Below are 25,822 nucleotides of genomic sequence, written 5' to 3' on the forward strand. Positions count from 1 at the left end.
GTTACTCGGACCTCATAAAGACAGCAAACATCTGATGCTTCCTTATTTTACAAACGACCGTTCTAAAAGCAGAAGAATACAGCGAGCTCCTGCTGTACTGCTGAATATTTGCATTTTTGCCTCAACTGTGCTTTAAAACTCGTTTCTGACTTTGGCTGTCACTAACTCCCAGATGTGACATCTTGGACGGCGTTCATCTTTAATCAGAAAACTCCACAAACAAAAAAACCCCCAAAACAAACAAAAACCATGTGGCCATTGGTGATAATAAACAGAAGAGGGCCGATTCGAACTGATAAAACCTTTATTTCACTTTAAATCGTCTTTTACATTTTGTCCTGTTTATAACATGTAAGGTGAAACTAGAGTTGGAATTTTTTTTTTTTAAAAGACATACACAAATCTATTATTACGTCAATAACCAGGGAGGGGTGTGGGGTGGGGGGGTATCGAAGGGTGGTTTTTTTTTTTTTTTTCTTCTTTTTTTGTCATTTTCTCATTTTTATAGGTGTCCTGAAGCTAACTCTAAATTTTCACAACCACGTGCGCTGCTAAGCAATAAAACCGTCACAGAAGCAAACTTTTTTTGTTGTTGTTATTTTTTGGGTTATTTTTTTTTTTTCCTTTTTTTTATTTTAAGCAGAATACTGGTCAGTAAAAACAAAATGATTTCAGATACCAGATATACAGACAGGCTCGGTGCCACATTCACTACTGCATGGGATCATTTTTTTCCTTAAAAAGCGTAGAATAACTGCCTTTTTGTTCAGCTAACGAGAAAAAGAGCGGCAGGAGGGAGGAACTGGGTTGTTTTTTTTTCCTGCTTTTCCAACCTTTTAAACATCAGTGCATGAAAACATGTGTCCCCAGCAAAGTAAAGTAAAACAAAAACATTGAGACGTATGACTTCTCTACACCTACAGAGTGGAATGTCGAGATGGTTGATGACAAGGTTATTGTGACACTGAGCGCGGGGGGCGGGGGGGGCAGCGCTACCAACAAAACAAAAACAGGATTTCTGGTTAGCTGATGTCCGCCTATATTTCATCACATCTCAGTCTAAAAACGGGGGTCAATTGTGGGGGTTTGCCTTGCTTCAGAGCGCGAACAGTATATTGATATTGGACTGCAAAAACTGGGAGGAAACGTTTGCCAGAAAAGAAAACCAGGAGTGAGATTGGAAAATGAGCTAGAAAATGTACCGTAAGTTGCTGATTGAGCGTTGCCTCCTTTTGATGCAGTGGACAGATCTTTAGATTGCCTCGGCATATATACGCATGCTTAGCAAAACTGGTCCGAACTACGTGTTCTCCCTCCCACACGTGCACCTGTTGTGGACTCTAACTGCACCACAGGTGACATTTAAAAACAATGCTTCCTTTGTTTACATCTCTAACAAGTCTCATTTTAGTTTCGAGCTTAAAAAGGCCAAATATTTTTGCATGTTGTTAGCAGAATTTCACAATCAAGTCCGATTTGTATTTTTAGGTCCATCTTACTGATATTTTTTTCCTCTGCAGCTCACCTGGAACGATCAGGTAAGAAATGAGGAAGCAGTGAGTTTAAGTGTCGGTCCACAGAGTGCACAATTTCTGCGGCAGCAGATTTGTACTGCGATAAATGAAAGCGTGCATTCTTGCTGGTTGATCACACTATTCAGCAGCAAGTGAGAACTTGTCTGAACTTGCCCGTGCAAGCAGTGAGGAGGGCGCAGAGGGAAGCGAGGGGTCTGGGACGGGGATGGTGTGAGGGGATAAGTACCAAAAAAACTAAACAAAAAAGTGACTGGGTGAAAGGAGAGGAAAAAAAAAAAAAAGCCCAAGCGTGAAAGAGCAGCTGACTGCAACGGCTTCAAAAGTTCTCTGCAAGCATGTGTTCAACGAACAAGATCCACAAAACCGTTCTGTTTTCCAAAAGACAGATTTACAGTTAAGCTCTAAAAATGTTTTACAATTTTACAGTCTCCAAAAACCACAAAGATTAGTTTGATTTGTTATACAAACACACAAAAGTAATTAAAAAGACAAAGAAAAAAAAACAAGCATTTGCAAAGATAAATGAACATGTTTATAACCGAGGGGGGGGACAGTAGTACTCGATGTTCAACAGCACCCGACAGGAGGTGGATTTCAGGAGCAGGTGGAGGGTGGGTTGGGGTCGTCCCATTTTGCGGTGGAAAATATCCTAAATTGAGTCAAACGTGAAGGTGGAATGTATGTGCTTTTGCTTTTAATCATTATCCAAATCATTTTTCTTTGAAGCCCAGTGCAGGGATTGTTAAATAGAGAAACAAAAGCAGGTGAGTGTTTGATTATGCGGCAGGTGAGGCGCTTTTGATTTGGGGTTTTTTCCCCCTCTTTAGACTCGTCAGTGTCACAATACAGCCTTGTAAGGAGGACCCTTCTGTATAAACCTCAGCAGAATTGCACTGCTGCCCGAAACACACACACAACCCACTCCCACTCCCTCCCCCCAACCCGCCACTCCCACCCCCCCCAATCCCAGCTCAATATCGATTTTGCCATCAAACAAGGGCTCTTGGTGGCAAGGTGGAGGAAAAACTAAGCAATCACAGTGTTTGTTGAAAATAAATGGACAGTTTAATAACCTTTGTTTGTTTGTTTTTGTTTAAAGTGGAATAAAACCAGCCATTTTTTGCCAGTACACTAAGAAAAGCCAAAACAGAAGGAATGGACAACTATATAAATGCATTAACTCGCTAGAGAGAGGAGTGGGGGTCAGGAGGGAAGGGACTGAGATGTTAGGAAGGAGGAAGTGAGGGGAAGAGTGGAATGAAGAAAGAAAGATAAGAGGCGAATGTCGACTCTAGGAGACGTTAATTTATTTGGTGGTTCTGGATAAAAACCCTCCCCGCGTGCTATAAGACTAGACTGGCCAGTGGTTTTTAGTTGCTGGCCTGCAATGGAGTGCCGTGATCGAGGGAGGGTGACAGGGATGGATTAAATGGTGGGGGTGAAAGAGTAGTTTTCTGGGGGGGTCCTCCTCTCATATCTGTTTTTAATATTTGTCTGAAGGGCAGGTACTATTCATGCTGTTGGTTATACAGAAGGGAAGTCGGGAGGCTGGGACTGAAAAAGTGGGACGAGGGAATGAACGGGTCGTTTATGTGTACGAAGAGGAGGAAGTAGAGAAGAAAGAGGAAGAGAGATAAAAGGAGGAGGAGGAAGAGGAAGAAGAGTGTGGGGATGGGTTAACAGTGAAGTGCGCTCTAGTTCTCTCCATCGCCGGCCTCACCCTCATCTCCCTGGTTTTCCGATGTCCACAGCTGCAGAGAGAGAGAGAAAGAGAGAGAGAGACATCTTTCAGTGTCGTCTTCCAGACTGCGAGGTACAAAGGAAGGTTTGAGCATCTTCAAACACTCAGCGTGAGCATCTCTAACAAGTGTTTCATGATGCTGTCGAGATATTTTTGGTAGTCCATCTTCATCTGCTTTTATTTTCACCATTTCTCCTCCAGTCCAGTTCACTCCAACTCCACTTCCCAGAAAGCTTTTCAACAACCAGGAGTGAATATACTGCAGCAGAATAGCTGCTACATATAAATACACAGATCTGCAAGGGGGAAACGTACAAGTCCTGATTCGGTGCAGCTCAGGAGCAGGAATCTATTCAGTGCAATCTTTTTGTCATTATTACGGTTTTAGAAATCCCTGTGTCAAGCTCCCCTCATGATAATAACAGTTCAAGGGCAAAAACAGAGTCATAAAGAACAGCATTCTTTACTGAAGGCAAAAACATTTACTTCTGAGTTTTGTGGCTGCCAAGAATTGTTCTATTATTACACTTAATTGTAGCTTCTTGAAAGAACCACAGTATTAGGGCTCATTCAAGTACACTTGAGGTGCTTAAAAATGCACTAACACCAGCTGCAACGAGTTGATGACCAATTGATAATGAAAGAGCCACTCCCAAACTTAAAGGGTGACCTTTGAGGTGGTTTTCCCTTTGTGATAAATATAAATGGTGAATCTTCTCATTAAACATGGCCAGCGTTTCAAATAACGAGGTTTGGTATGTAAGAGTAATCCCTATAAAGAAAAAGCTCAGGCGCCAGGCTGCTATAAACACTCAGAGTGGTTCTCTTGGAGATCTGTACTGATGTCGAAGAGAGTGGATACCCGTTATCGGATCATCTGAGGCAGTGTTTCCCAACCACTTGAAAATGATGAGGTGTGCTGTGGAAGATTATTTGGTTCCACCTGATTAGTACTCTAAGCGATCAGCGTGAGTAACGGGCAGAACAATTACATTCTTCCTCTAGAGGGCAGTACAACGATCTGCTAAGGATACGTTCACACTGCAGGTCTTGATGCTCAATTCCGATTTTTTGATCAAATCCGATTTTTTTTGTCTGCTCGTTCACACTACAAATAAAATGCGACAGCAAACGTCCTCCAGTGTGAACGCTCAAAGCGGCCCGCATGCGCGAAAGAAGATGTAACACACAACGCGCTCTGTTTAGACCCAGAGCAAACAGTATTATTTGACTGATCGCCCTTAATATAAAGACTTCGGACTTCACGTTTCCCAATTTTTGCTTAAGTTATTTTGTTATTTACATAATAATGTAAATAACCTAATAATGATCCTTATTGCTGTTTAAGAGAGGAGCGGTGCTTCAAAGGATAGTTGCAGATTTCTGTCAGAATCTGCAGATTATACAGTACAAATAAAATGTTCACGTTGTCTTCCCAACAGTTTCACTGACATCTACACTGGATGGCCAGGAAGCGTTCGTGATGTCTTCTCCAGTGCTGATAATTAGCGTCTGTCTTGTGTCAGTGATGTAAAAGACGGATTTAATGCAACTTGACCGTTCAAACAGCAGTCTCTTTCTAAAACATCGGATATGTATCGGATTCAGTACCACATACGAAAGTGACCCAAATCGGATTTGAAAATATCGGATTTGTGCCGTTCACACTGTCATAGCATGATCGGATATGGGTCGCATAGGGTCAAAAAAAAAAAAAAAAAAAAAAATCTGATTTGATGCGCTTTCGCCTCCAGTGTGAACGTAGCCTAAGTGGGTTGCCAACTGCCAGCAAAACAAGACGACGGAGAACAAATGACATAATAGTCATGCTGTGAACGCAGCGCTTAACAGCAACAGATAAATATTTGAAAAGAGAAAGTACCCGGGTCCTGGAGGAAATTTAGCCCAGATGAAGGCCATAGCCTGAGTAGTGGTCCACAAAACAAAACCAAAAAAAAAAAAAAAAAAAAAAAGGATACTGGGGACATGTCAAGCCAAGTCCACTATACCTGGTACACGGGGAAAATTATGAATATGCTTTCTGTGGCATCTTTGTTTGGTGGTGTACCGTGTGATTTTTGTAATGTCAAATATGTGCCGTGGCTTCAAAAGGTTGGGAAACACTGCTCTGAGGCACACATCTACATTTCACTGTGTGTTATACTTGTATAACTATGCATGTGACAAATAAAGAACCTTGAACCATCTCTGGCTAGTAACACAGAAGCTCACCTTCTGTTTGCATGGGGCAGACAATTGGAAAAACTTTAACTTAAAGAGAGGAGCTAAAGCAGCTTGTTTTAGACAGAAAATGAACTGAAGGTCTGAACCAGGGGTGTCGACCTCCAGGCCTTGAGGGCTGGTGTCCTGCAGGTTTTAGATCTCACCCTGGGTCAACACACCTGAATCAAATGATTAGTTCATTACCAGGCTTCTGGAGAACCTCAAGACATACTGAGGAGGTAATTTAGCTTTTTGAATCAGCCGTGTTGGATCAAGGACACATCTAAAACCTGCAGGACACCAACCCTCGAGGCCTGGAGTTCGACAGCTGTGGTCTGAACCAAGGCCCAGTATTTAAGAAAAAATAAAATAAAATAAATAAATAAATAACAACTCAGATCAACATACATGACACCATTTGATTTTGTTTTCATATATATTTTGATCTCATCCTTATCGTTTATTTCTTTTATTTTTAACCCATTTCCTTCAATTGCAGATTTACAATTATTTTTGGATATTTCTGCAACTATTGAATCCTAAAAATAATCCTTTGAAATAAAAATTTGGTTGTACACTAACCAGCCACAATATTAAAGCCACAAAGTCTCATTTCCCACTAATCCTTGTTCTGGGAAAACCTTGGGTCCTGGCATTCATCTCAGAATGACGCTGATAGGCACTTACCCACCTAAATATTACTGCAGACCAAGCACACCTCTCATGGAAAGGGTACTCTGACAAGAGGAGGAGAAGGAGAAGAAGCAGCAAAAACTGCCCGAGGAACACGACAAAGAGAGAGTCCAGTTCCACTAAGCATCTTCAGGATGAACTAGAACAAACCCGGATCTACGGAGACCCCACCGCCCGACCCACAGGACCCAGAGGATAAGCTGCCAACCTCTCAGATACCGCAGGACAACCTCATGTCCATGTTCCAATGGTTCAGAGTTGTTTTAGTGGCACGAAGCAGCCCTAAACAATAGGTAGCAGGTAGTTTTAATGTTGTGGCTGATTGGTATATCACTTAAAACACAGAGTGGGCAGAAATGCCGGATTAGCGATGCACTGATCAGATACAAACACAAAAACTGGACCGGATATCTGTGATAGAGAGCCAATTCATCCAACCAGCTCTATGCTCCTCTATTTATCCTGTGGCTTGGTCTCATTTATTCATTTGCTCAATTTAAATTAAAAAAAAAAAAAAAAAAAAAAGACCAAACAAACAAAAACTTAGTAAATTTACTTGTTCAAGGGGAGCCTGGTTCCGTGTTAAAAATAAGAAGAGGTACAATCAATACCAGTGTTAATTATCCGTTTTCCTAACTGTGAGGAAGAGGCTGTAGCAGGCGATCCAGCCAGCGTATCAGATCGGAACTACAAACACTTGATTGGTGCATCCCTGGTAAGCGTGACTCTTATAAGTTTAAAAGAGAACAAGCAATGCTGTAGTATGTGTATTGTGCACACAAATATACTTCAGCATTTTTATTTGTGGATTCTAGACGGCCAAGCTTAAAGACTTAAATTTGCTGGCTGATGTGCAACAGTCAGCAATGTGTAAACGTTGCTGCATATGAATGAAAAACAATTCCACTCAACATATTCTTCTAATCATCAGTATCCTGCTGGCAGGTAGCATTAAATTAATGCAGCCTGTGAGTCTGTGATCATGGTAATATGATTAATCAGTCATCGACACTGTTGTTCTTCGCCATCGGATCCTGGCAGAAGAAAAGAGAGTAGAGCAAAACCTTGGCAAGTGGCTGCAAGCTGCATATCGGTGCTGTGTGCTCGGTTGTTGGCCAACACATAAAAAAAAATGTGAAACAGGATTTAATGGCAGCTGGAGTTGAAACACTGATGTGAACTCTGATTTGCATTCTTGAGCTTTAGCAGAGTTTTGTCCCAACCATACCCAACAGGAAACCCGATATAACAGTGTCTGTGAATCACATCGCATTTATGTTTTACACTCAACAATTGCAAGTTGTGCCACTCTCCTCTAAGAGACCTTTAATTATTTCTAATTCTAATCCTGAAACTCATCGAGTTTCAGTAACGACACCTGTTCACAGGTATACTCACAGTGAGGTTGTCCCTTAGTAGCTGCATGATCAGCGTGCTGTCTTTGTACGAGTCCTCGTTCAAGGTGTCGAGCTCGGCGATTGCCTCATCGAAAGCCTGCAGGGAGAAGTTCACTGGTTAATTTCCTTCTGAAAACTTGTTTTCACTGAGACAAGCTTAAAAAACAAAACAAAAACCCCCCCCAAAAAAACATGTATGAGTTACAGCTATATGAAAGATATAGCATATCCAAATTGAGGACAGCTCTTTAATATTAGCTCCAATAAATCGCACTGGACCAAATTGAACTTGACTCAACGGTGTTTCATGGACAGGTGTGAGCCATTTCTCTGATGCTTCTTTGATCCATTAAGCAAGTAAAACATCTGCAGTTGCCAATTGTGATATTTGGAAGCTGTTGCTATGAACCAACAGCTGTCAAAATAAACAAATCCACTGAAAGATAGCTGGGACACAAATGTAAAGAAACTGATCACAACCATGGTGGATGATCACAGGATCGTTTCAATCATTTCAATAGCAAAAAACACCTTTCATACCAAAAAGCCAACTATAGAAAACTCTCCAGAAGGTAGACATTTCATTATCCCAGTCAAAAAAATAAGGAAAAGACCACAAAGGAGAAAATACAGAGGTTTGTAGACCATTGCCCTGTAGAGTACAGGAAGCACACACCCAGCCGCAGATATCGTGGACGAGTGGTTGTTTTTGTTATTTAAAGTTCACTTGAAGTCTGCTGTGGGCGTCTGCATGGAGCCTCATGCTCAGCGTTTGATTAAATTGTGTCAGTCCGACCCAAGCAAACCTAAAAAAGCCAGGCAAGTTCTGGAAGAGTGCAGACGAGTGAAGCAGAGATAACCTGTACCACAGGCGGAAAGAGAAGAATCCACATTCTGAACGATCGCACACTTGGACGCTAGACCTTCTGCTCAGATTCAGCCCAATGCAGCAAAGTTTGACTGTTGTGTGCTAAGCAATACACAATGGGTGGACAATGACCCAAAGCATACTTCAAAAGCAACTCAGGAGAAAGAAGGGGAATACTGTGTAAATGGCTGACTGAGAGTAAAGGCCCGAAAAGGATCATAAAAGAGGAAACCCAGTGCTGATGGAGTCATTGGTTCCATATTTTAGCCCCCAATTCTTCAACTGTGAATTAAATCAGCTGATAATCTGCATTTCAACTGCATCCTGATTATTAGTTTTCAAAATAACAGTGGTATATAGAGCAAAATTTGGTTTTAGCAGTAAATGGCTGTATTTGTCTGGGAGGAAGAGCTCAGGAGCTGGTGAGACTCCATGTGTCTTATGACTGTTAAATGACAGACTGTTCAGTGGAGGAAGGACCACCTGTCTAATCTGCATTTCAATAAAAACGGCAAAAATGCAAATTCAGCCATCGTACATGAGTAAATAAAGTGTTAAAGACCAACCTGCTTAGCCAAAGAGCAGGCCTGCTCGGGCGAGTTGAGGATTTCGTAGTAGAAGACGGAGAAGTTGAGGGCTAGGCCCAGCCGGATGGGGTGTGTTGGCTGCATTTCCTTCTTGCTGATGTCGAAGGCATCCTGGTAGGCCATCTGAGAGTTCTCCACCGTATCTTCACAACACAAATGACCAGTTATCACGTGCTGTGTGAAAAGGTAAACAATCTTTCCCATTTAAATATATCAGAGGTTCGTTCAGACTACTTACTCTTCTTTGAGTCCCCAGAGGCCACCTCTGACAGGTATCTAAAGTAGTCTCCTTTCATTTTGAGGTAGAACACCTTGCTCTCCGCTTGAGATGCGTTGGGAATGAGGAATTTGTCGAGCAGGCTCTGAAACAGACAGATGACAAGTTTTTTTTCCATTTTGCACTTAGACATTACAGGTTGAGTATTACATAAAGACACACGAGTGGAAAGTAAACAAACACCTTGAACACAGAGGGTTTTGCTAATATTTCTCAGTCTATTTGCATTACGGCCTTTGCTAAAGCCAAACATGTGATGAATACAAACACCATTACCAACAGCTAAAGAGTAAACACCCGAACCTCAATTACGCTCATTTAATTGACTCTCCCATCCTACACATTTAAATAATGGATGGAGGCAGTCCTTTGGCAATCACTAACAGCATCAAGCTGCCAGACGCTTCTTTACACGTGCTTGTCGAATAGCTGAATAGCTTTAGAAATTCACTACCCCCATCCACACCTTTCAAATGCAGGATTACTGGTAACTGTATCTGACCATTTCCTGATGGCTACCTGTGCTTCTGCTGATCCCACCATTCCAGGTGTGTGTGTAGATAGATTTTCTGTTGAAGACAGCTTCTCTTTTTAGTTAAAAATTACTGCTAATGTTTGAAAACTGTATGATGTTTTTCCCCACTAGCTGTCATATACTGTACTGCTACAAATGCGAATGTTCAAAGTGCTCAAAGTTTCCATGATGAGGTCAGTGTTTGGACAAGTAATCATGTGAGCCAAATGCTCAACTTCACTTCGGTTTTTTCCTCTCGCCTCTGTGTGATCTCAATAAAAGCGGCAATCTCCCACCCTCATACGATCGCCACCACTCTGGTAGTGAGTACAGAAGCCCCGCCCACCTGATGTTCAAACCTATTTATGAGGAGAAGCCAATCAGAATCAGGAGGAGGAGAGCTAGACCAGCTGGAGTCAAAAAGAAGAGGATGAAATGAGGGTAACACGGATGGGGATTATTTTGAGCTGGAAATCCTGCGAAGCCATTCTACTAAAGCATGAGAAAAAAAAAGTGGAGCTAGATATGGGCATGGTGGGTGTAATTAATTGTGTTTTCTGTATTATCACATATATAAGACTCCTCTGTGCGAAAGAAATAAAGCCGTGTCCCAGTGCCTTGGGCCACCTGCTTATTAATGTGTTCTTTGTCTGAAAAGAAGAGAAAGCCAGGTTTGCTGCCGGGGTGACACCAACTTCAAGCATGTGTGTCACGGTTCATACCGCTGTTGCTGTCCTCATCTGATCGTTTAAAGAAGGGTTTTACTCTGACCATGTGATCAGCTCTCACTTTACCCCAGAGCCTCTTCCTCACTGAGGTCAGCTTTGTTTCAGTGATTACAATGATTCTGTTTTAATCTGCTGACTCCAGTAACCTGTCCTGGGAATGTCATGTAGACATGATATAGGGGCGGTAGCCATTTTAACTTTAGTCACTTGCACTCGGCGCTTTGACTTCTGAGCGAATACAGCGAGGAAATGCCTACATGTGATCCTGAGCTGATAACTTCGAGATGACAGAGCAACTAAAGAATGATTTGCCTCTTTTAAGTAGTTCCTGTAAAAGGAAAAAAAAAGTCACAAAACTGAATTTAAAAAAAATAAATAAATAAGCTGATTTTCCAGTAAGTGTTTTTCTTCTGGCGCTCCAACTAAAACTGAGCAGTGACTGTGGATAAGTTCAGCATCAAAAACAAAATGAAGAACAACATGTAATTTTTGGCAAGCCTTTGGCTATTGATGACTTTGCACAAGGTTAGCGAGTGCTCCGTCTATTCCGCATTTCAAGTTTGCAGCACGCCCGTCCACTCCCCACAGCAGTTGCTAAATCAGGTTACCTACGTTTTATTTTAGCAACAAATACACCTAATTTTAAAATGCAGAATTCATATTTCAGCTTACAACAAAACACTACTCTTGGAGAGCCAATATGATGCGATATGATGATCCACTGGTACGCTGTTCTAGGTCAGGGTTACTGACATATTTTTCCATCCCGTGGATGCATCAAAGCTCTCCCCTTCCAAGCTTCCTGCTGCTTTAAGGACAGCATGTCTCTACCCATCCTTTTCTCCCATCATTCCTACAGCACCACATCACTGCGGAGGCTTGAAGATGGTTTGACCTTGAAGATATTATTAGAAGTCTGCTCATGCGCTAAAAAATTTGAGCTGCTTTGACCTTGAGCAATTTATGTTCTAGCCTTGTCAGGACCTGACAGTGAGGCCTAAGTCATATTTATTGCTACAAGTGTTTAAAAACAAAAAACAACTGTAATTTCTCACAACACTTTAACAGCTCCTTTAAAGTGACACTTGAACAGCTGAGTAAGGCCTTTATTTATACAGGAAGCTTCACCGAAAGTACTTTCCAGTTGAGGCAAAAGTATTAACGTTCCAAGTGTTTGAAAATGAAAACAAATGAGGATACTTGAAGCCTATGAGGTCACTTCAGGTTCAGACACAATTACTGTATTTTCCTTCAGCCATCCTTTATCTGAAGTCTGCACTAACAATAAATTATGAGGTTGGAGTGTGATGGAAACATAACTCACTCTGGGCTGCTGAAACAACATCAGCAGTTGGCTTATACCCAGTATATTGGGTTGATTCTGTTTGGTACAATTTCACAGGTCACTTTTGTTATTATATGCACTTTGGTTGTTATAAATTATATTTAAGAAGTGGGACAAGCCGTAATTTGAAAAAAATAGATAAATTAATAAATGTTATTCCAGTTCGTTTGCCTAAAAAGTAAAAGATGCTGGGAGGAAACAAATCCCTCTGGTGTTACATCAGGAAGGGCATCCAGTGTAAAAACTGCCAAATCAAACATGTGGAGCTACCTGCTGGGAGCAGCCAAAAGTATCTTCTGTGTTTGCTCTTTTACAGGCACCATATGGACTGTCGTTCAACTGATTCACATCGTTCAGCTTGATGGTTTTGAACCAAAATGACCCAGAATTCGGTAATTGTATTCATTGACATTATCACGAGGAAGATTTCCTGCATGTATACTAGGGGTGCAACGATACATGTATCGATATCGAACCGTTCAATACAGTGCTTTCGGTTCAGTACGCATATGTATCGAACAATACTACAATTTTTTATTTATTTTATCAACTTTTCTTCTGACGATGCTGTCTGTGTTGAGAGCTCAGTGGATCTGCGTTCGACTTATCTGCCTAGGCTGCACTGTCGAGCGCAGATCCACTGAGCGCAGCACAAACTAGCAAGACAGAAGCTAAGCTCGTTGCAACATGGCAAATTGAACCTCCCCCACCCTCATTCAGATCTGGCGTTTGGAACTATTTTGGTCTTCGTGTGAAGTATGACCCTGAAGGTAAGCGCGCCATGGACAAAAGTAAAAGAGTATGTCGGATGTGCCACGCAATGCTCAATTACATTGGTGGGAACTAGTGCGTTAGTGCAGTTTGCTGGTTAAGGTGTTGACGCCATCCAGCCCCACGCACGGGGCGATCCGCGGTAGCTCGTTAACGGAGATTTGCCGTGTTGTGGCGTTAACGTCATTTCAGATTAACGCTGACAGCACTAGTGGGAACACAATGAATATGACTGCACATTTACACCGACATCATCCTAGTGCAAAGACAAGCGGAAGCAGACAAAAACAACAAGCACGCACGCTACAAACTTTACCCGAGTCATTTAGACAGCCGTTAGCACATGATTCTCCTTATGGGGACCTGATATGTTTAATATGCTGCTGAGAATATAGCCCAGAAGAAGCGGATAGTATAGCTTTTATTTTGGAAAGAGCCATTTCTCTGTAATAAACTCTCTTTTCCAAAGATGAGTGATTCCTCAATCAGATATTTATATTTGTTTCAGCAACATTACATTTAAAAACTGTACTTTTGAATTAAAATATATATTTATAATTTTAATAAATGACTAAAAAGGCATGAACATTTTTTGTATCGAAAAAAAATCGAACCGTGACACCAAAGTATCGAACCGAACCGTGAATTTTCTGTATCGTTGCACCCCTAACATATACAGGTAACTGCTGTATAAAAGCACACTTGCTCATTGGAAGAGTGACTCTACTGAAACGGGCAGTATTCAAGTGCACTAGTAGTGACACAGCATTACATCCAATGATACAGCATAAGTCAAATGTAAGCACAAAAGTAAGCAGTTAGTGTTTTCCCTGGAAATTTGAAGTATCACATAACTGTTTGAATATTTAGCTTGACGGAATTTTGCCTCAAGTGGCGAAACATTTCCTCCATACTTGGCAAAGTGTGGTGGTTTGCTGGAAGTGGTAAAAAGTACATGTAGTACCTTAAAAAAAAGCATCATCAGAAACTGATACACAACTCTTGCTTTTAGACATGCTTGGGCTTGTCTCGTCGTTGAACTCGAGGGACTGTAAACTCAAGGCATTGTTATAGCAATGATAGTGCTATATAGCCTTTTTATGTCACGTAAAAATTTGTACCGGTATTATCATGTACGATATGATGTGGCACAACCCTACAGCATTAAATTAGCACACTAATGACCTTCATTCTTGTCGTGAACGTTCATAAGGCATTTTACCACGATTACTTGCAAGTACTTTATCTGAGAAACACTTTGCATAGCTCCCTGGGATTGTGCAGGACCATGATGTCTTTGCGCAGTGGTCAAGAGTTTCAGAAGAAAGAAACACGCAGTAACTGATATGAAGCTGCCTGGCTAAACATTTATGCATAACTTTTTCACACAAGATCATAAAAATAATCTTGTGCAAGAACAAAGTCCATGTGAGATTCAAGAAGGGTGTCTAGTCAATGGGGTTACCGCTCAATATTAATTTGCTGGGAGTACGCACGGTTACTGTCACTTGGCACTGCAGTATTAACAGCACTGCTAAATGGGCAAGCTGTGTCATCTTAAGAACAATGGGGGGGTAATACACAGCTTAATCTGCCCACACCATCCCCCCTTTGGAGCACACGTGCGCGTGCACAGCTTCTTCTATAGAAAAGTGAACACAAATAAAATTAATCAAACGTGCCAAGTGGGGCAGCAAAGCAAAAAACCGAGAAGAAAATTAAAGCTTTGTTTGGCAGCTCTCTCAACAGCTGCCAGCTACATTATTACCGGTACCATCTCCACAAGTAGCACCATGTGACAGCCAGAAGGGATCAACTACAGTGTGCCTTCCTTCACCATCTTCTGCCTTCTCTTAAGTATTGCCGTTCCTTCTATCATCACAACCATCCATTTTCTCCTTTCTTTCACTGTTCCTTCACAACTCCTCGTCCCCCCCCTCCTCCTCTCTGCCCCACTCTTGTTCATACCAGCACGTCATTGCAGATTTCTTGAAGTTCACCCTCGATCTTCACGCGGTAATCACGGGCCATCTGCTGTTTCTTCTCGTTCCCCTCCGTCTTCTGCTCGATGCTGGAGATGACGCGCCAGGATGAACGGCGTGCCCCCACCTATTAGCAAAGACAATGCAAACCAGAAGGAGTCACATTAAAAAACAGCATCTTACTGCATCTGATCTACAACTAAATGAGAATGAATTTAAGTATATCTAAGGTTTATTCGGGGCCACAATGCACCTTTGATTAAAGCATTACCATACATAACAGATGCCTGTGCATTTTCTTGATATGTTGGGTTTCAATCTGCACATTGTGGCGTGTATTTGCTCTTCTGAAGAAGTGACTATCAGGCTGCAGCACAGGCTGATATCTGCACAGAGTATGCTGAATCTGAAGCAGATGCTGATTGCCCATCAACTGATGCGGGCATCTGAGTAACCATGATTAAAAATGCAAATATTCAGGGTTGATTTTGGATAGTTTTGGTACATAGTTGGACATCAACAGCTGCAACAAATCATCAGGGCACAAAGTCATTAATGTCATTCTAAAATGTTAGAAATCACAAGTCTTTTTAATCACAGCATCAAAACTGATGAGCTGAAATGAGATTACTGAAAATAAATTAGATGAATAATGCTAATAATACTGCTTTTTCTTTTTTGCTTTTCATTTCCATTTATCCCACCTTCATTGTCTTGTATCGTTTTATTAATTAATATCTTTTTTCCAAGTCTGTCACTGAATAACAGTTCACAAAATTAACTGCAAAACCAGACGAAACCCGTCTGAACTGCAGTGTTTTATTTCCTACGTCCGAACTAAACACATATATACTATCCACTTTGCTGCAGTTGCTGTTGAAGCAGGCAAAATCAACTGAACTGTGTACTACTTGGTGCAGGCAAGCTTTAAGAAAAACCCCAATGATAAACAGAGTGGCAGTGCAGGAAAGCCTCGGGCTGTTCTTACATAATTTGTGCTTCAAACTTCAAAATCTTTACAGAAAAAAAATAAAAACCACTAAATGTAAAATGCACAGCTAAGAACAGTCTTAGAGCTGAACGAGTTGGCATTTTAGTTACTGATTCGTGCCAAGATGGACTACACTATGGCTATGCTGAACTTCAAAAATATTCGGCCACCCAAAACTTTTACAGTAAAGGTTTCCAAATAAATCTCTGAGAATGATTTAAAAACAGAGGACTGAAGGGAGGGACTCGTTTATAGCTGACATAGGTGCTATAAATGTATTGTTATCGCTGAGCTGTGAAAGCGCTCTTTCTGCTTTTAAGATCATATGGGGTCAAAGAACACTTTCCTTGTATAATGTGCTGTGGTGACAAACTAAACATGAGAACAAAGAGACTCCTCTATAAAGTCATAACACAGAATTTTATGGTTCCTTTTGCAAAAGATGACAGATTTTTACTTCAAAAGAATTCATTAACACTACGAGTGTAATGTCTCCAGAAAATGATACAATCTGTCAAATTAATCCATTATTATCGGCATTTTAGTTTTGAATATCGCAGTTACAATCACAATTAATTTGGTCAGTACAGTATTTTGGTGATTACTCAACACCATATATCATATAACTTGGAAAGACCAAGGCTATTATTTGAACTGTGAGTCGTAGGAGAATAAATAACAAAAAAATAAATAAAAATTGAAATTTGAAGTGAACAAGCCTGGTCAGGAGTACATCTGGGCTTTTAGCTACAAACCTTTACTATCAAAAGATCAAATTTTGAAGAATTTTGACAAAATATTAATTTTCATTTTCACTGCAGAGCAGGAGCAGATCAAATATACTTGTAATCCAACAGTGTTGCCAGTGAAAACAAATCTCAGCATATACACTGTTAAATTCTCAATTTCCTATGCTTATCCAGCAGAGATAAGTGATAAGGATAAAAAGGAAAACCATTAATCATTCCTATAGTCATCTAGCTTTTCATTGAAATCACAGGTCACCACTGATGATGGGCAGTGGCAGGTTTGCAACCTCTGTAATAATAAGGGGGATCCAAAAAAATAAAGCTATTTTTAAAGTGACATTTTCCTATCAATAATAAGAGCAAAATCGTATCAACCTTTCAGTTAGCTGAATTTATAATAGTATACTCATTGTAAATGACCTCTCACGGCCCACCCGTAATACTTTCACAGCTCACCAGGGGGCCGTGGCCGACACTTTGGGAGTCACGGATCTACAGGTTTGCGGGGAGAAGAAGAATATCAAAACGACCCACGCACAAATGATAAGACTGATAGCATACCACGTTCTTGTAGGCGACAGAGAGCAGGTTGCGCTCCTCGTTGCTGAGCTCTGCGCCCTGCTCTGTCACAGCCTTCATGGCAGCCGCCATGTCGTCATAGCGCTCGGCCTGCTCTGCCAGCTTGGCTTTCTGCACCAGGTCGCTCTTATCCATCTTTTAGACTGCAAGAAGAAGGAGACCAGAGTTAGGACTTCACCGCTGCAGCTCTTCATCTATGACCAGAAATGGGCAGCGAAACTATACAGAGATAGAGAGCTTGTGAGAAACAGGTGTGGAAATCAGCGCTTTTAATAAGAGCAGAACATATCGAAGAAGCTGAAAGAAATAGCAGATGTGATAGCTAGAATACTGCACTTGCAGGTGCCACTTTGCAAGAAAACAGGAACGTGTAAAAAGCTGGTCAACCCACTAGCAAAGAGAATCCACATCATCGCACTTAGCGCATCCTAACGTCACATACGAGAGTGTTGGATATACTGGCAAAGACTTAATAAAATGTCTCATAAAATGTCAAAACCTCAATTGCAGCGAAATGGCTGCTCCCCGTTATTTCATCCCCGAGGGCTGCTCTACTCTCCAGATGAATCTGTAGGTCTAAGTAGGCCACATCATCGCCTTTTATATCTACACCATCACACTTTGGATTTGCCACAATGAGCTTTAAGCACCTAACCATTACACATTTAAACTGCTAATGAAAACACGACTACACCATCACGGCAACAGTAAAATGTACAAACACATTTATACACAAAGCAGCCTTAGCTGCTACAGTTTTAGCTCCGTCAGCAGTTATCTACCAGAGGGAAATTCAAAACTACCTCTCTTTTCAGTTTTAGCATCCTTGGAGCTTACCTGACCTCTCACCTCGCTGTGAAAGAGGGTTTCCCTATGGAGGGCAAAGAAAATATGAGCTATGATAAATGCCACAAGCAGAGGACTTTTATTTACTGTACTTCTCTCACATTTCCCACCATAAATAAAACCAAATCTGAGATTTACAAGTTATTTTTTGACAGATCTGATGTCATTAACACATCATTAAAATGGTTTCAAATTCATTCTGAACCAAGTTCTAGTCTAATAAGAGAATTACTGTCATTAATTCAATATCAAAGATGAAAGCAGGCCACAAAAACAGACATCTGAATTTATTCGGTTATTCTGAGCTGTTTTCTGCTTAACACTGGCTTTTATGTCAACTGCTCAGATTTTAAATTAAAGAGCAGGTTGTAAAGTATCTTTAGATCTGGTGCCTATAAAACATTTTTAGCACTCACTTGGACTTTTTCATGTGTTTTTCCAACAATGACTCACTGAAGATACAATTAGGCCTTGCTGTCAACAATTCGGCCTGTCGAGTCGACTTCTAGTCGACACAGTTTTGGCACCGATTTCAGTCTGGAACTGTCGATCAACATTTCAAATCAGCACAGATCCTATTTCTCCCCAACATTCTCAAACTGTGGCATGTTTCTGTGGTTAGTAATTTTCTGGTAACTGCCACAGTTTATTCATCAGATAGAGATTACCATTCTAGGAGATTTGTTTTAAGTGTGCGTGGACATATTTTTGAATTCTTTCTTCTGGTCAAAAGCAATTCTCCCAAGACAGTTCCATTTCACGAGTAACACCCGTTTTTGTGCGGTAAAAAAGACATTCCTGTGTAAAGTAGCGCCAATGCTGGGTTGTTAGTGGGTTTCCATACACTAACTGTATGCTTCAAATACTTAACACAACAGCTCTGACTTTTTTTTTTTGGAGGGGGAGGGCATAGGATACCTTGTGCTTTGGGGGTGGTCCTGCTGGAAGACCCACTTCCTGTTTGTGGACAGATTTCCTCAGATTCCTCTGTTCCAATTGAAAACTCATTGTTCCATTAGGATTTAATTTAGCGGCCGCATCCTTCGGAGGCCGCATTTGTAGGCCAATTACATTACAGCGACGCGGCGAAGCCTGTCCAAATTCGAAGACTCCCCCAAATGCGTCCCCAGATTTGAAGGATGGGTCGGGTTTATCCTTCGTGGCCCAACCTATCCCAGAATTCATAGCACGGCTCAGCCAATTCCAGTTTTCAACAATGGCGGCAGCTGCTTAGTTTTAATATTACTCTTATTACTCTTTCTGGGTCACAAAATAAACTGTTAACATATTTTCAGGCGAGAATGTAGCTGTGCAAACTTCTGCTCGGTTTATCAAGACATCACATATTTGCAAAGGTGCTCCGACTTTTTCGGAGACGTCTGTTATCCACCAGCTCGATAGCTAGAGGCTCACTAGAGCCGGCGAGAACAGCGAACTCCCGGCACATCATTTTCAAACCCCCGAGGTCTTTCACTTCAGGTTAAACGTGATATATAAGTTGCTCAGATAATTTTAAAATGTTATTGTTTGGCTTTTTCAGAGTTTTATTTGTTCCTCAGTAAATTGGTTTGGCTGAGACTAACGTTACACAAGTTTTTACACAGCTGAATAAATGTCAAACAGAGAACTGATTAAACAGAAGTGTGAAATGAGAGAATTTAGTCCAGTGTCCTGTCATTTTACATAGAAAGAACAGACGGCCGAGTTTATTAAACTTCGAGACAATCTGCAAATTTCATTAAAAGTTTAATAAACTATCATCTTGTCTTTATTTTTAGTTAGCACATACCTTAAACAGTTCAAGCTGTAAGCTAATGATAGTTATATAAGAGCAGATGCTGCTGGTGCAATAAGCTGTACGTTTTACGTCCAATAGACGCATGATCTGATTAGTCGACTAATCGCAAAAATAATAGGTGACTAGTCGACTATCAAAATAATCGTTTGTGGCAGCCCTACTTTTACAGGTTACGTTTTTATGTTCCTTCTTCTCTGTCTCTCAATAGTCAAAAAAAAAAAAAAAAAAAAAAACCTAAACAAAAAAAAGAAATAAAAAAAACAAGTCTTTGTGGTTCATCCACGGGGGCTTTAGCAAACTCTTAGACAGCAACAGAGCAGTTTTTGGGCAGAAGTAGCTTCCTCAATGCATCCCAATGAGGAAAAGTGCAAAGCATTGTTGTTCAGCTTTCTTCTGGTGAAGTCTTCTGGTGAACAAAACAAGACGACGACTTTGGTAGACTAGAAGCTAGCCTTTGTTCGTTTCTGACGTCTATTAAACTCAGTGTCTCATGCTCCTAACAATCAGAGTACTTCTAACGATGCTCGATTTCTTTTTATAATAATCTTATGGAATATATAAATATAAATCCTGGGTTTGAAAAAAAGCACCCAAAGATAAAGTTCCTTTAACCTGAATTCCTTCTAATGACCAGCAGGAGGCGACTGGTCCAGCTGCAAAAAGAAGTCCAGTTGTGTACACGCTCATGGGTAACTGACCTTTCAGCTCGCCAGATCAGTGACTTCAATAAAAACTTTCCCGATGAGTTTAGATTCTCAATCACTAGCTACAAGACCATTCTAAAACAGGATAATATCGATTTTGCAAATTACCATCCCCACTGGTGTCAAAAAGGAAGACAAGGCAGGGCACCTTAGAGCTCGCCTACCTTGTGATTCATGAAAAGGTCACGCAACCAATTTCACATCTACCCCTCGATCCCAAGATTTGGTTTCAAAAACGCTTAGCTCAAGGCTTCACTGACTGCTGGGTGACATCGAGGCTACATGCATCTTGTACGGGGAATTATATATCCTTCCAATAATATGTTGTGAAGATCAGACTTTGAAAGACGCTCATTACTGACGCAAAACTGGGCCCCCACACCTGGTTCAAACCTCATTGACTGAAAACATTTAACTCAGATTTAACCTTTAAATTAACCGCTATTCTCCAACAGGTTCACATAGTCACATACAAAAATATGTTGTTTAATTTTGAATCTTTCCTCCTTTGATAAATGCCTAGGTATAGTATTTCTCATTTATTTTAACTGGCTTTTTCTAGTTAGTTTTGAAATGTGTAACCAAAAGAAAAAAAAAAAAAATTCTTGAGAATTCTTTGGCCATATATATGCAAATGTGTCCAAAAATGTCTATTAGCTTTAGAATTAAGCCATAAAATACAGACATTTTTGGTACAGTGATTTTAGCAGTTCTTCCAGTGGTACAAGGTATTATGTCATTTTGGTTTTTTCCCCAGCAGTGACTCTCACTTCTTCAGGACAACCCTACTGCTGAACTGCGACTGGTAAAGCACATGACAATAGAGGACACTGTGTACACAGAAGCTATCTCAGCAATCTAAACAAGTAGCGCCTTCAAAGTTCCAGGTAGCCTGCCTTACTAGTTCTCTTTTCACATGAGGAATGACATTGTTTTAAGAACAGTGTGTTGTCACAGCAAAGGACACTTGAGGTTGTCTTCTACTAATAAGTATTTTCTTTATATAAAAAAAAAAAAAAAAAAAAAAAATAGCAAGAAAGAAAGAAAATAACCCAGTTGGGGCAACATTCTGTGTACTTTTTTCAAATCTTAATCTATGATATTAAAAACATGTAACAGTTTACCTCACTGCCACCAGAGGGTGCTGAGGCATTTGTGGAAACAAATAGCCCTCTTTTACTTCTACATTTAAGTGGTTTAGTTGCTTTAACGCTTTCCCTAATTTAATTCACTCCGATCAATATGCAGATTTCTTTGCACACTCAGTCATTTTAATTGTTTATGTTTAAGAATAAGCACAAATAATTATGCATAAGGAAGCATTTTTGGTTTTTGTTAGCATTTTTTTTGTTGTTGAATGGAGCTCAGATTCCAGGAAAAAAAAATAATTAAAAATTTAAAAAAAAAAAAAAAAAAAAAAAAAAAAGGTATTTTATGTTTATTAGTCAACCAAACAGTAAGTCAATTTGTTTCCTATTAAACTTACAAACTGTAATAAATAATAATATTTTAAAAAATGACTAGCGTGAGGCGCTAACACTTGTACTTTAGTTGTAAGCAATCATAACTGCCAGTCTGAAAATTGGTATTTGTTAATAAATGAAAGGCATCTGCCAAAAAACACACTTAAAGCCTAAATACAGTATCTAGGAAATGTATAATATAATCTATAGGGATGATTTAAAAGAAAATTCAATACCAGATTCTTATCTTTACAACAACTACTGTGAAAATATGAAAAGAATGAGTACCTCTAAACGTCACAGCAGGAGAGCGGACAAATCTAACAAACCTTCAGCTATTCATTCACAACTAAACGGCCACTCCTATTCTTCTGCTGAGTAATTAAAGGCCTCTTGACAGGGAGCGCACCAACAGCACGTATCGAGCGCCAATTCAAAGGCTAACAAGCAGAAATCAATTATCTGCTGATGCTGAGCACAGTTCCATTAGTTTTCCAAAAAAAAAAAAAAAAAGTGAGACCATTATGATCATTATAAATTCAGAAACCCATTCAGTCCATTATCAGGACACTTGTTGAAGGAAAAATGTGATCCCTCTAGATTCACCAGCGTTTTGTCGAGGCTGACACATGGGTAATATAATTGTATAATTGTTTTACATTGGCAAATCCCACTTTAACCAACATCAGAATATATGACGACTGGTGTTTTAAGTGTGAAATCCATACAAAAAACTTTGAATGTTTTTAATAAAAATATGTATTCAAATGGCATTCAAAAGTTAAGCCAAAGGAGCTGCAACATTTTGCAGAGTGGGTCCTGACAGGGTTGCCGTATTAAGGCAAAACATAATAATCATGAATATTTGAGTTAACTATACTCTTACTATAATCTTAATTGTCTAATAGTTATTTATAACAGAAATCATTCATTTATAACAGGATTTGTGCAACTTTAAATATAATTATAATTTTTATAAAAAGGTTAACAATGTCAGGGACACAGGATCATCTCGTGGGAAGCTGAACACCAGTCACCTCCAGGCTGTAGTGTCTACACGCCTGAGATTGTACACAGGAAGAGGTAGCCAAGGCTGCAGTGGATTCTGAGGACTTTCATGGTTTGTGGAGCGACGGCGAGTTGAAGTCGATGACAAACCGACACTTCGATAGCATGCTGGCAAAAGCTTACAAGTTTAGAGAGTCAAACCCTGCATACAACAAAAGGTTCACCTGCACAAACGTTTTAGAACTTTCATATCATCTCGATGGTCACCCAAAGTCTTCTTGGCTGAATTTGATCTAAACTGTGATTTTAGGGTTTTAGGGTGGGGCAAAAAGCAAACAAGGTCAAACTTGTTTTTGATTTATAATAAAAGACAAAACAAGAGCCTCATAGCAGAATTTTTTTTTTATCCTAATTATCACAAAACCAAAATCATAATTGATATATAAAACTGATGAATTAATGTTCATCACTGATGGTGGTCACAGAAACACATGATTTAGGTGGTGACAGTGTTTGGCAGGGTGAAGTCCCCCACCACCACCACCTATCATTACCAAATCTCCTATTCAGGTGCCAGATGCTGATGTACTTGTATTAACACGCACCACAGGAAAGCAACTTTATTTTTTTGATGAGACACCAGGACACAGACTGCAGTATTGGTTCCTGGCTATTATTTTGTTTAATGTGTTTCGAACATAATGCATATTAACAAAAGTAATGTTAACTTCATAATTCATCAAAATTTGATTCAAGACACCAGTTTTGCTCAGTGGTTTGAGCAGGCAACCATATCCCAGGACCCAGGTTCGTGTCCAATCCAAGACCCTTTGCTGATGTCTTCCTCCACTCCTGTTTAATCTTCACTGTACTCTCCAATAACACTGATAAAACTAAAATACTAATAGTAGAATTTAAGATATAACATTGAAATGATTTGATTCTGTTAAGAATGTAGGGTTCTGAAAACAACTTGGGTTTTGTAGCGATTGTCATGGGAACTGGATACAATGTCTGATATTATAGACATTTTATTAAAACCAATTAATTAAAAATAATATAAAAAATAGGACAATTTTTGTTCTTGTTTAGGAAGATGTGAGGATCATTTCTGTACCAGGTGTGTCAAACATGGTTCATTACTGTTTGATTGTGTGTAGAAACGATACTCCTACCTAACAAGGCGTGTCATTATTATTATTTTTTATATATACAAAGGATAGAAATTATGTAATGGCTTGCATTACCTACAAACACTAAAACGGGGCTCCGCCTCAATTTAATTGCCAGGTCTATCGTGCATCGTAATTCACACAGCTGTGTTATGACATATTAGCACGAGTTAGCACTTAGCATTAGGTAAAATGCCGCTGGTCGCGATTACAAGCGCATTAATGACGCATTGCTTTACCGCCATAGCGAGCTACACATCGGCTTGACATTGATCCAACTCAGTCCAAGCTACAATCGTCTGGCACACGACCAACGTGCTTTGCATTTGCCGTGCTGTTATTGAACCACCTAGCTAAACAATTATCGTTAAAAAAATAAAAAATAAAAAAAATCGAGGGACACCATCTTCAGCTTTGGACCGACACACGCCCAACCGAGTAAAATCCATAATCTCGACAAAAAGAGTCTGACACGGACGTTTTTAAAAACGGCCTCGGGGCACGAATACTGAGGTAACAGCGCTGAGTCGGCCTGCTAGCAGTTACGCCCTCCTTGTCGCATTCCCCTGCGGAATTTTAAGATGGAGAGCTAGATTACCGCCAGCTAGCATGGAAGCTAAACAGTACGGCTGCTTACTGGCTTTAATGGTTAGCCTAGCCCGCTAAGGGGATCTGACCCAGTTCAGTCTGAACGCCGACGAGGTTACACCAAAACCGGTAGCCAAATAATCTACGTAGTTTAATGTTTAATTAGTTCTATGTCTTCACTATCCTAATCGAGCTACATAAAATCGAAAGATCTTGAAATTAAGTCGAATTTGAGGGGAGACTCCCAAGGAATATGGAGGGTGGGTTAGCTTCCATATCGTTTCACTACGGCATGACGGAGTTCGTTTAAAGACAATCCATAATCGCGATGTCTTTTCCAGTCCATGCTGCGAATAATGAGGCCAGATATTACGATCGTCATATGGCAGATAGCGTCTGCGGTTTAGTTTGTCGCTAGCCGCGGCGCCATGTAGCTAGCACTGACTGCTAAAATGTCTGAGCTCTCGCGACGGCTGGGGTTGCTAAGCTGTCAAAATGGCCAAACTTGGTGCCGCTTCCCCCCCTTTCACGGGACCGCGGATCGCGCATGCATCGATCTCATTCTGGGCCTTCAAAATTAAAGATCAGTGGTATAATAACTGCATAGAGAGCAGAGGCAACCGCTCATATGTGTTTTATGGATTATTTCTCGTTATCCGGCCACATTCTCGGCCTAAACCCTCGCCCCCAGCCCCAGACCACAATAGGCACCTTCCGCCGCAGAGGCAGGCAATGGGGCTACCACTCGGACTGCTCCTCTCCACGAAAGACTGTGTTTACACTGTCTATAAGACGATAATCGAGTAATATGCTGGTGAACTCACATTTAAGATGTACTAGGAATCCCGATTTTATTCTCTCAACGATGTGAGTTTGTCAAGCCGTCCTCCGCTCGCTGCTCAGGGTATTCAGGGCAGTACCACTTCCGCCTGCTCTGACACTTCCGCTTCCTCTTAACCCCACCCCTCCCCCCGCCAGTATCCACGGCAACCGCGCCAGGGGGTTTCCTAAGCATCTTGCGAGGGGCTTTGACGTCAGGAGGGCCATGGCAACCGCTACAGGATGACGTGCGTCGGTCTCCGTGGCAACTGTCTCCCTGAGGCTGCTGCTGTCGTATCTGAGTTCGCCGTCGTGTCAGCTGACACAGCTCTGTGTGGGTTACACTGATTTATTTATTTATTTTTATTATTTTCAAGCATTTATACTTTGTAACAAGGAGTCCTGTTTCTTTCAGTACACCACCCACACAGCAGTAGATCATCA

At 40.6% G+C, this 25,822-nt stretch overlaps 1 protein-coding gene across 1 annotated transcript; it reads right to left on the reverse strand.

Annotated features, from left to right (window-relative positions):
- Window positions 1-2,577: 2,577 nt before the first annotated feature.
- ywhaba (tyrosine 3-monooxygenase/tryptophan 5-monooxygenase activation protein, beta polypeptide a) lies at window positions 2,578-25,448 on the reverse strand. The gene is made up of 7 exons (XM_085457252.1): window positions 25,384-25,448; window positions 16,963-17,123; window positions 14,648-14,788; window positions 9,283-9,406; window positions 9,024-9,187; window positions 7,591-7,686; window positions 2,578-3,286 (listed from the first exon to the last, which is right to left on the reverse strand). Exons 2-7 carry the CDS (start codon window positions 17,113-17,115, stop codon window positions 3,230-3,232), a joined length of 735 nt encoding a protein of 244 aa, XP_085313378.1. The 5' UTR covers window positions 17,116-17,123; window positions 25,384-25,448; the 3' UTR covers window positions 2,578-3,229.
- Window positions 25,449-25,822: the final 374 nt, after the last annotated feature.

This window comes from Copadichromis virginalis, linkage group LG5, assembly GCF_057382275.1.
Source record: "Copadichromis virginalis isolate Kocher_CV1m ecotype Utaka linkage group LG5, C_Virginalis_male_GT1.1, whole genome shotgun sequence".
Taxonomy (NCBI): Eukaryota; Metazoa; Chordata; class Actinopteri; order Cichliformes; family Cichlidae; genus Copadichromis; species Copadichromis virginalis.

Excerpts from the sequence above, each read along its gene's own strand:
- ywhaba (XM_085457252.1), bottom strand. The coding sequence starts at position 17,115 with ATGGATAAGAGCGACCTGGTGCAGAAAGCCAAGCTGGCAGAGCAGGCC. Across the intron at positions 14,789-16,962 it reads CTGTCGCCTACAAGAACGTG|GTGGGGGCACGCCGTTCATC; the intron begins GTATGCTATCAG and ends CTTTGCTAATAG. Across the intron at positions 9,407-14,647 it reads AAATCTGCAATGACGTGCTG|AGCCTGCTCGACAAATTCCT; the intron begins GTATGAACAAGA and ends TGTCTGTTTCAG.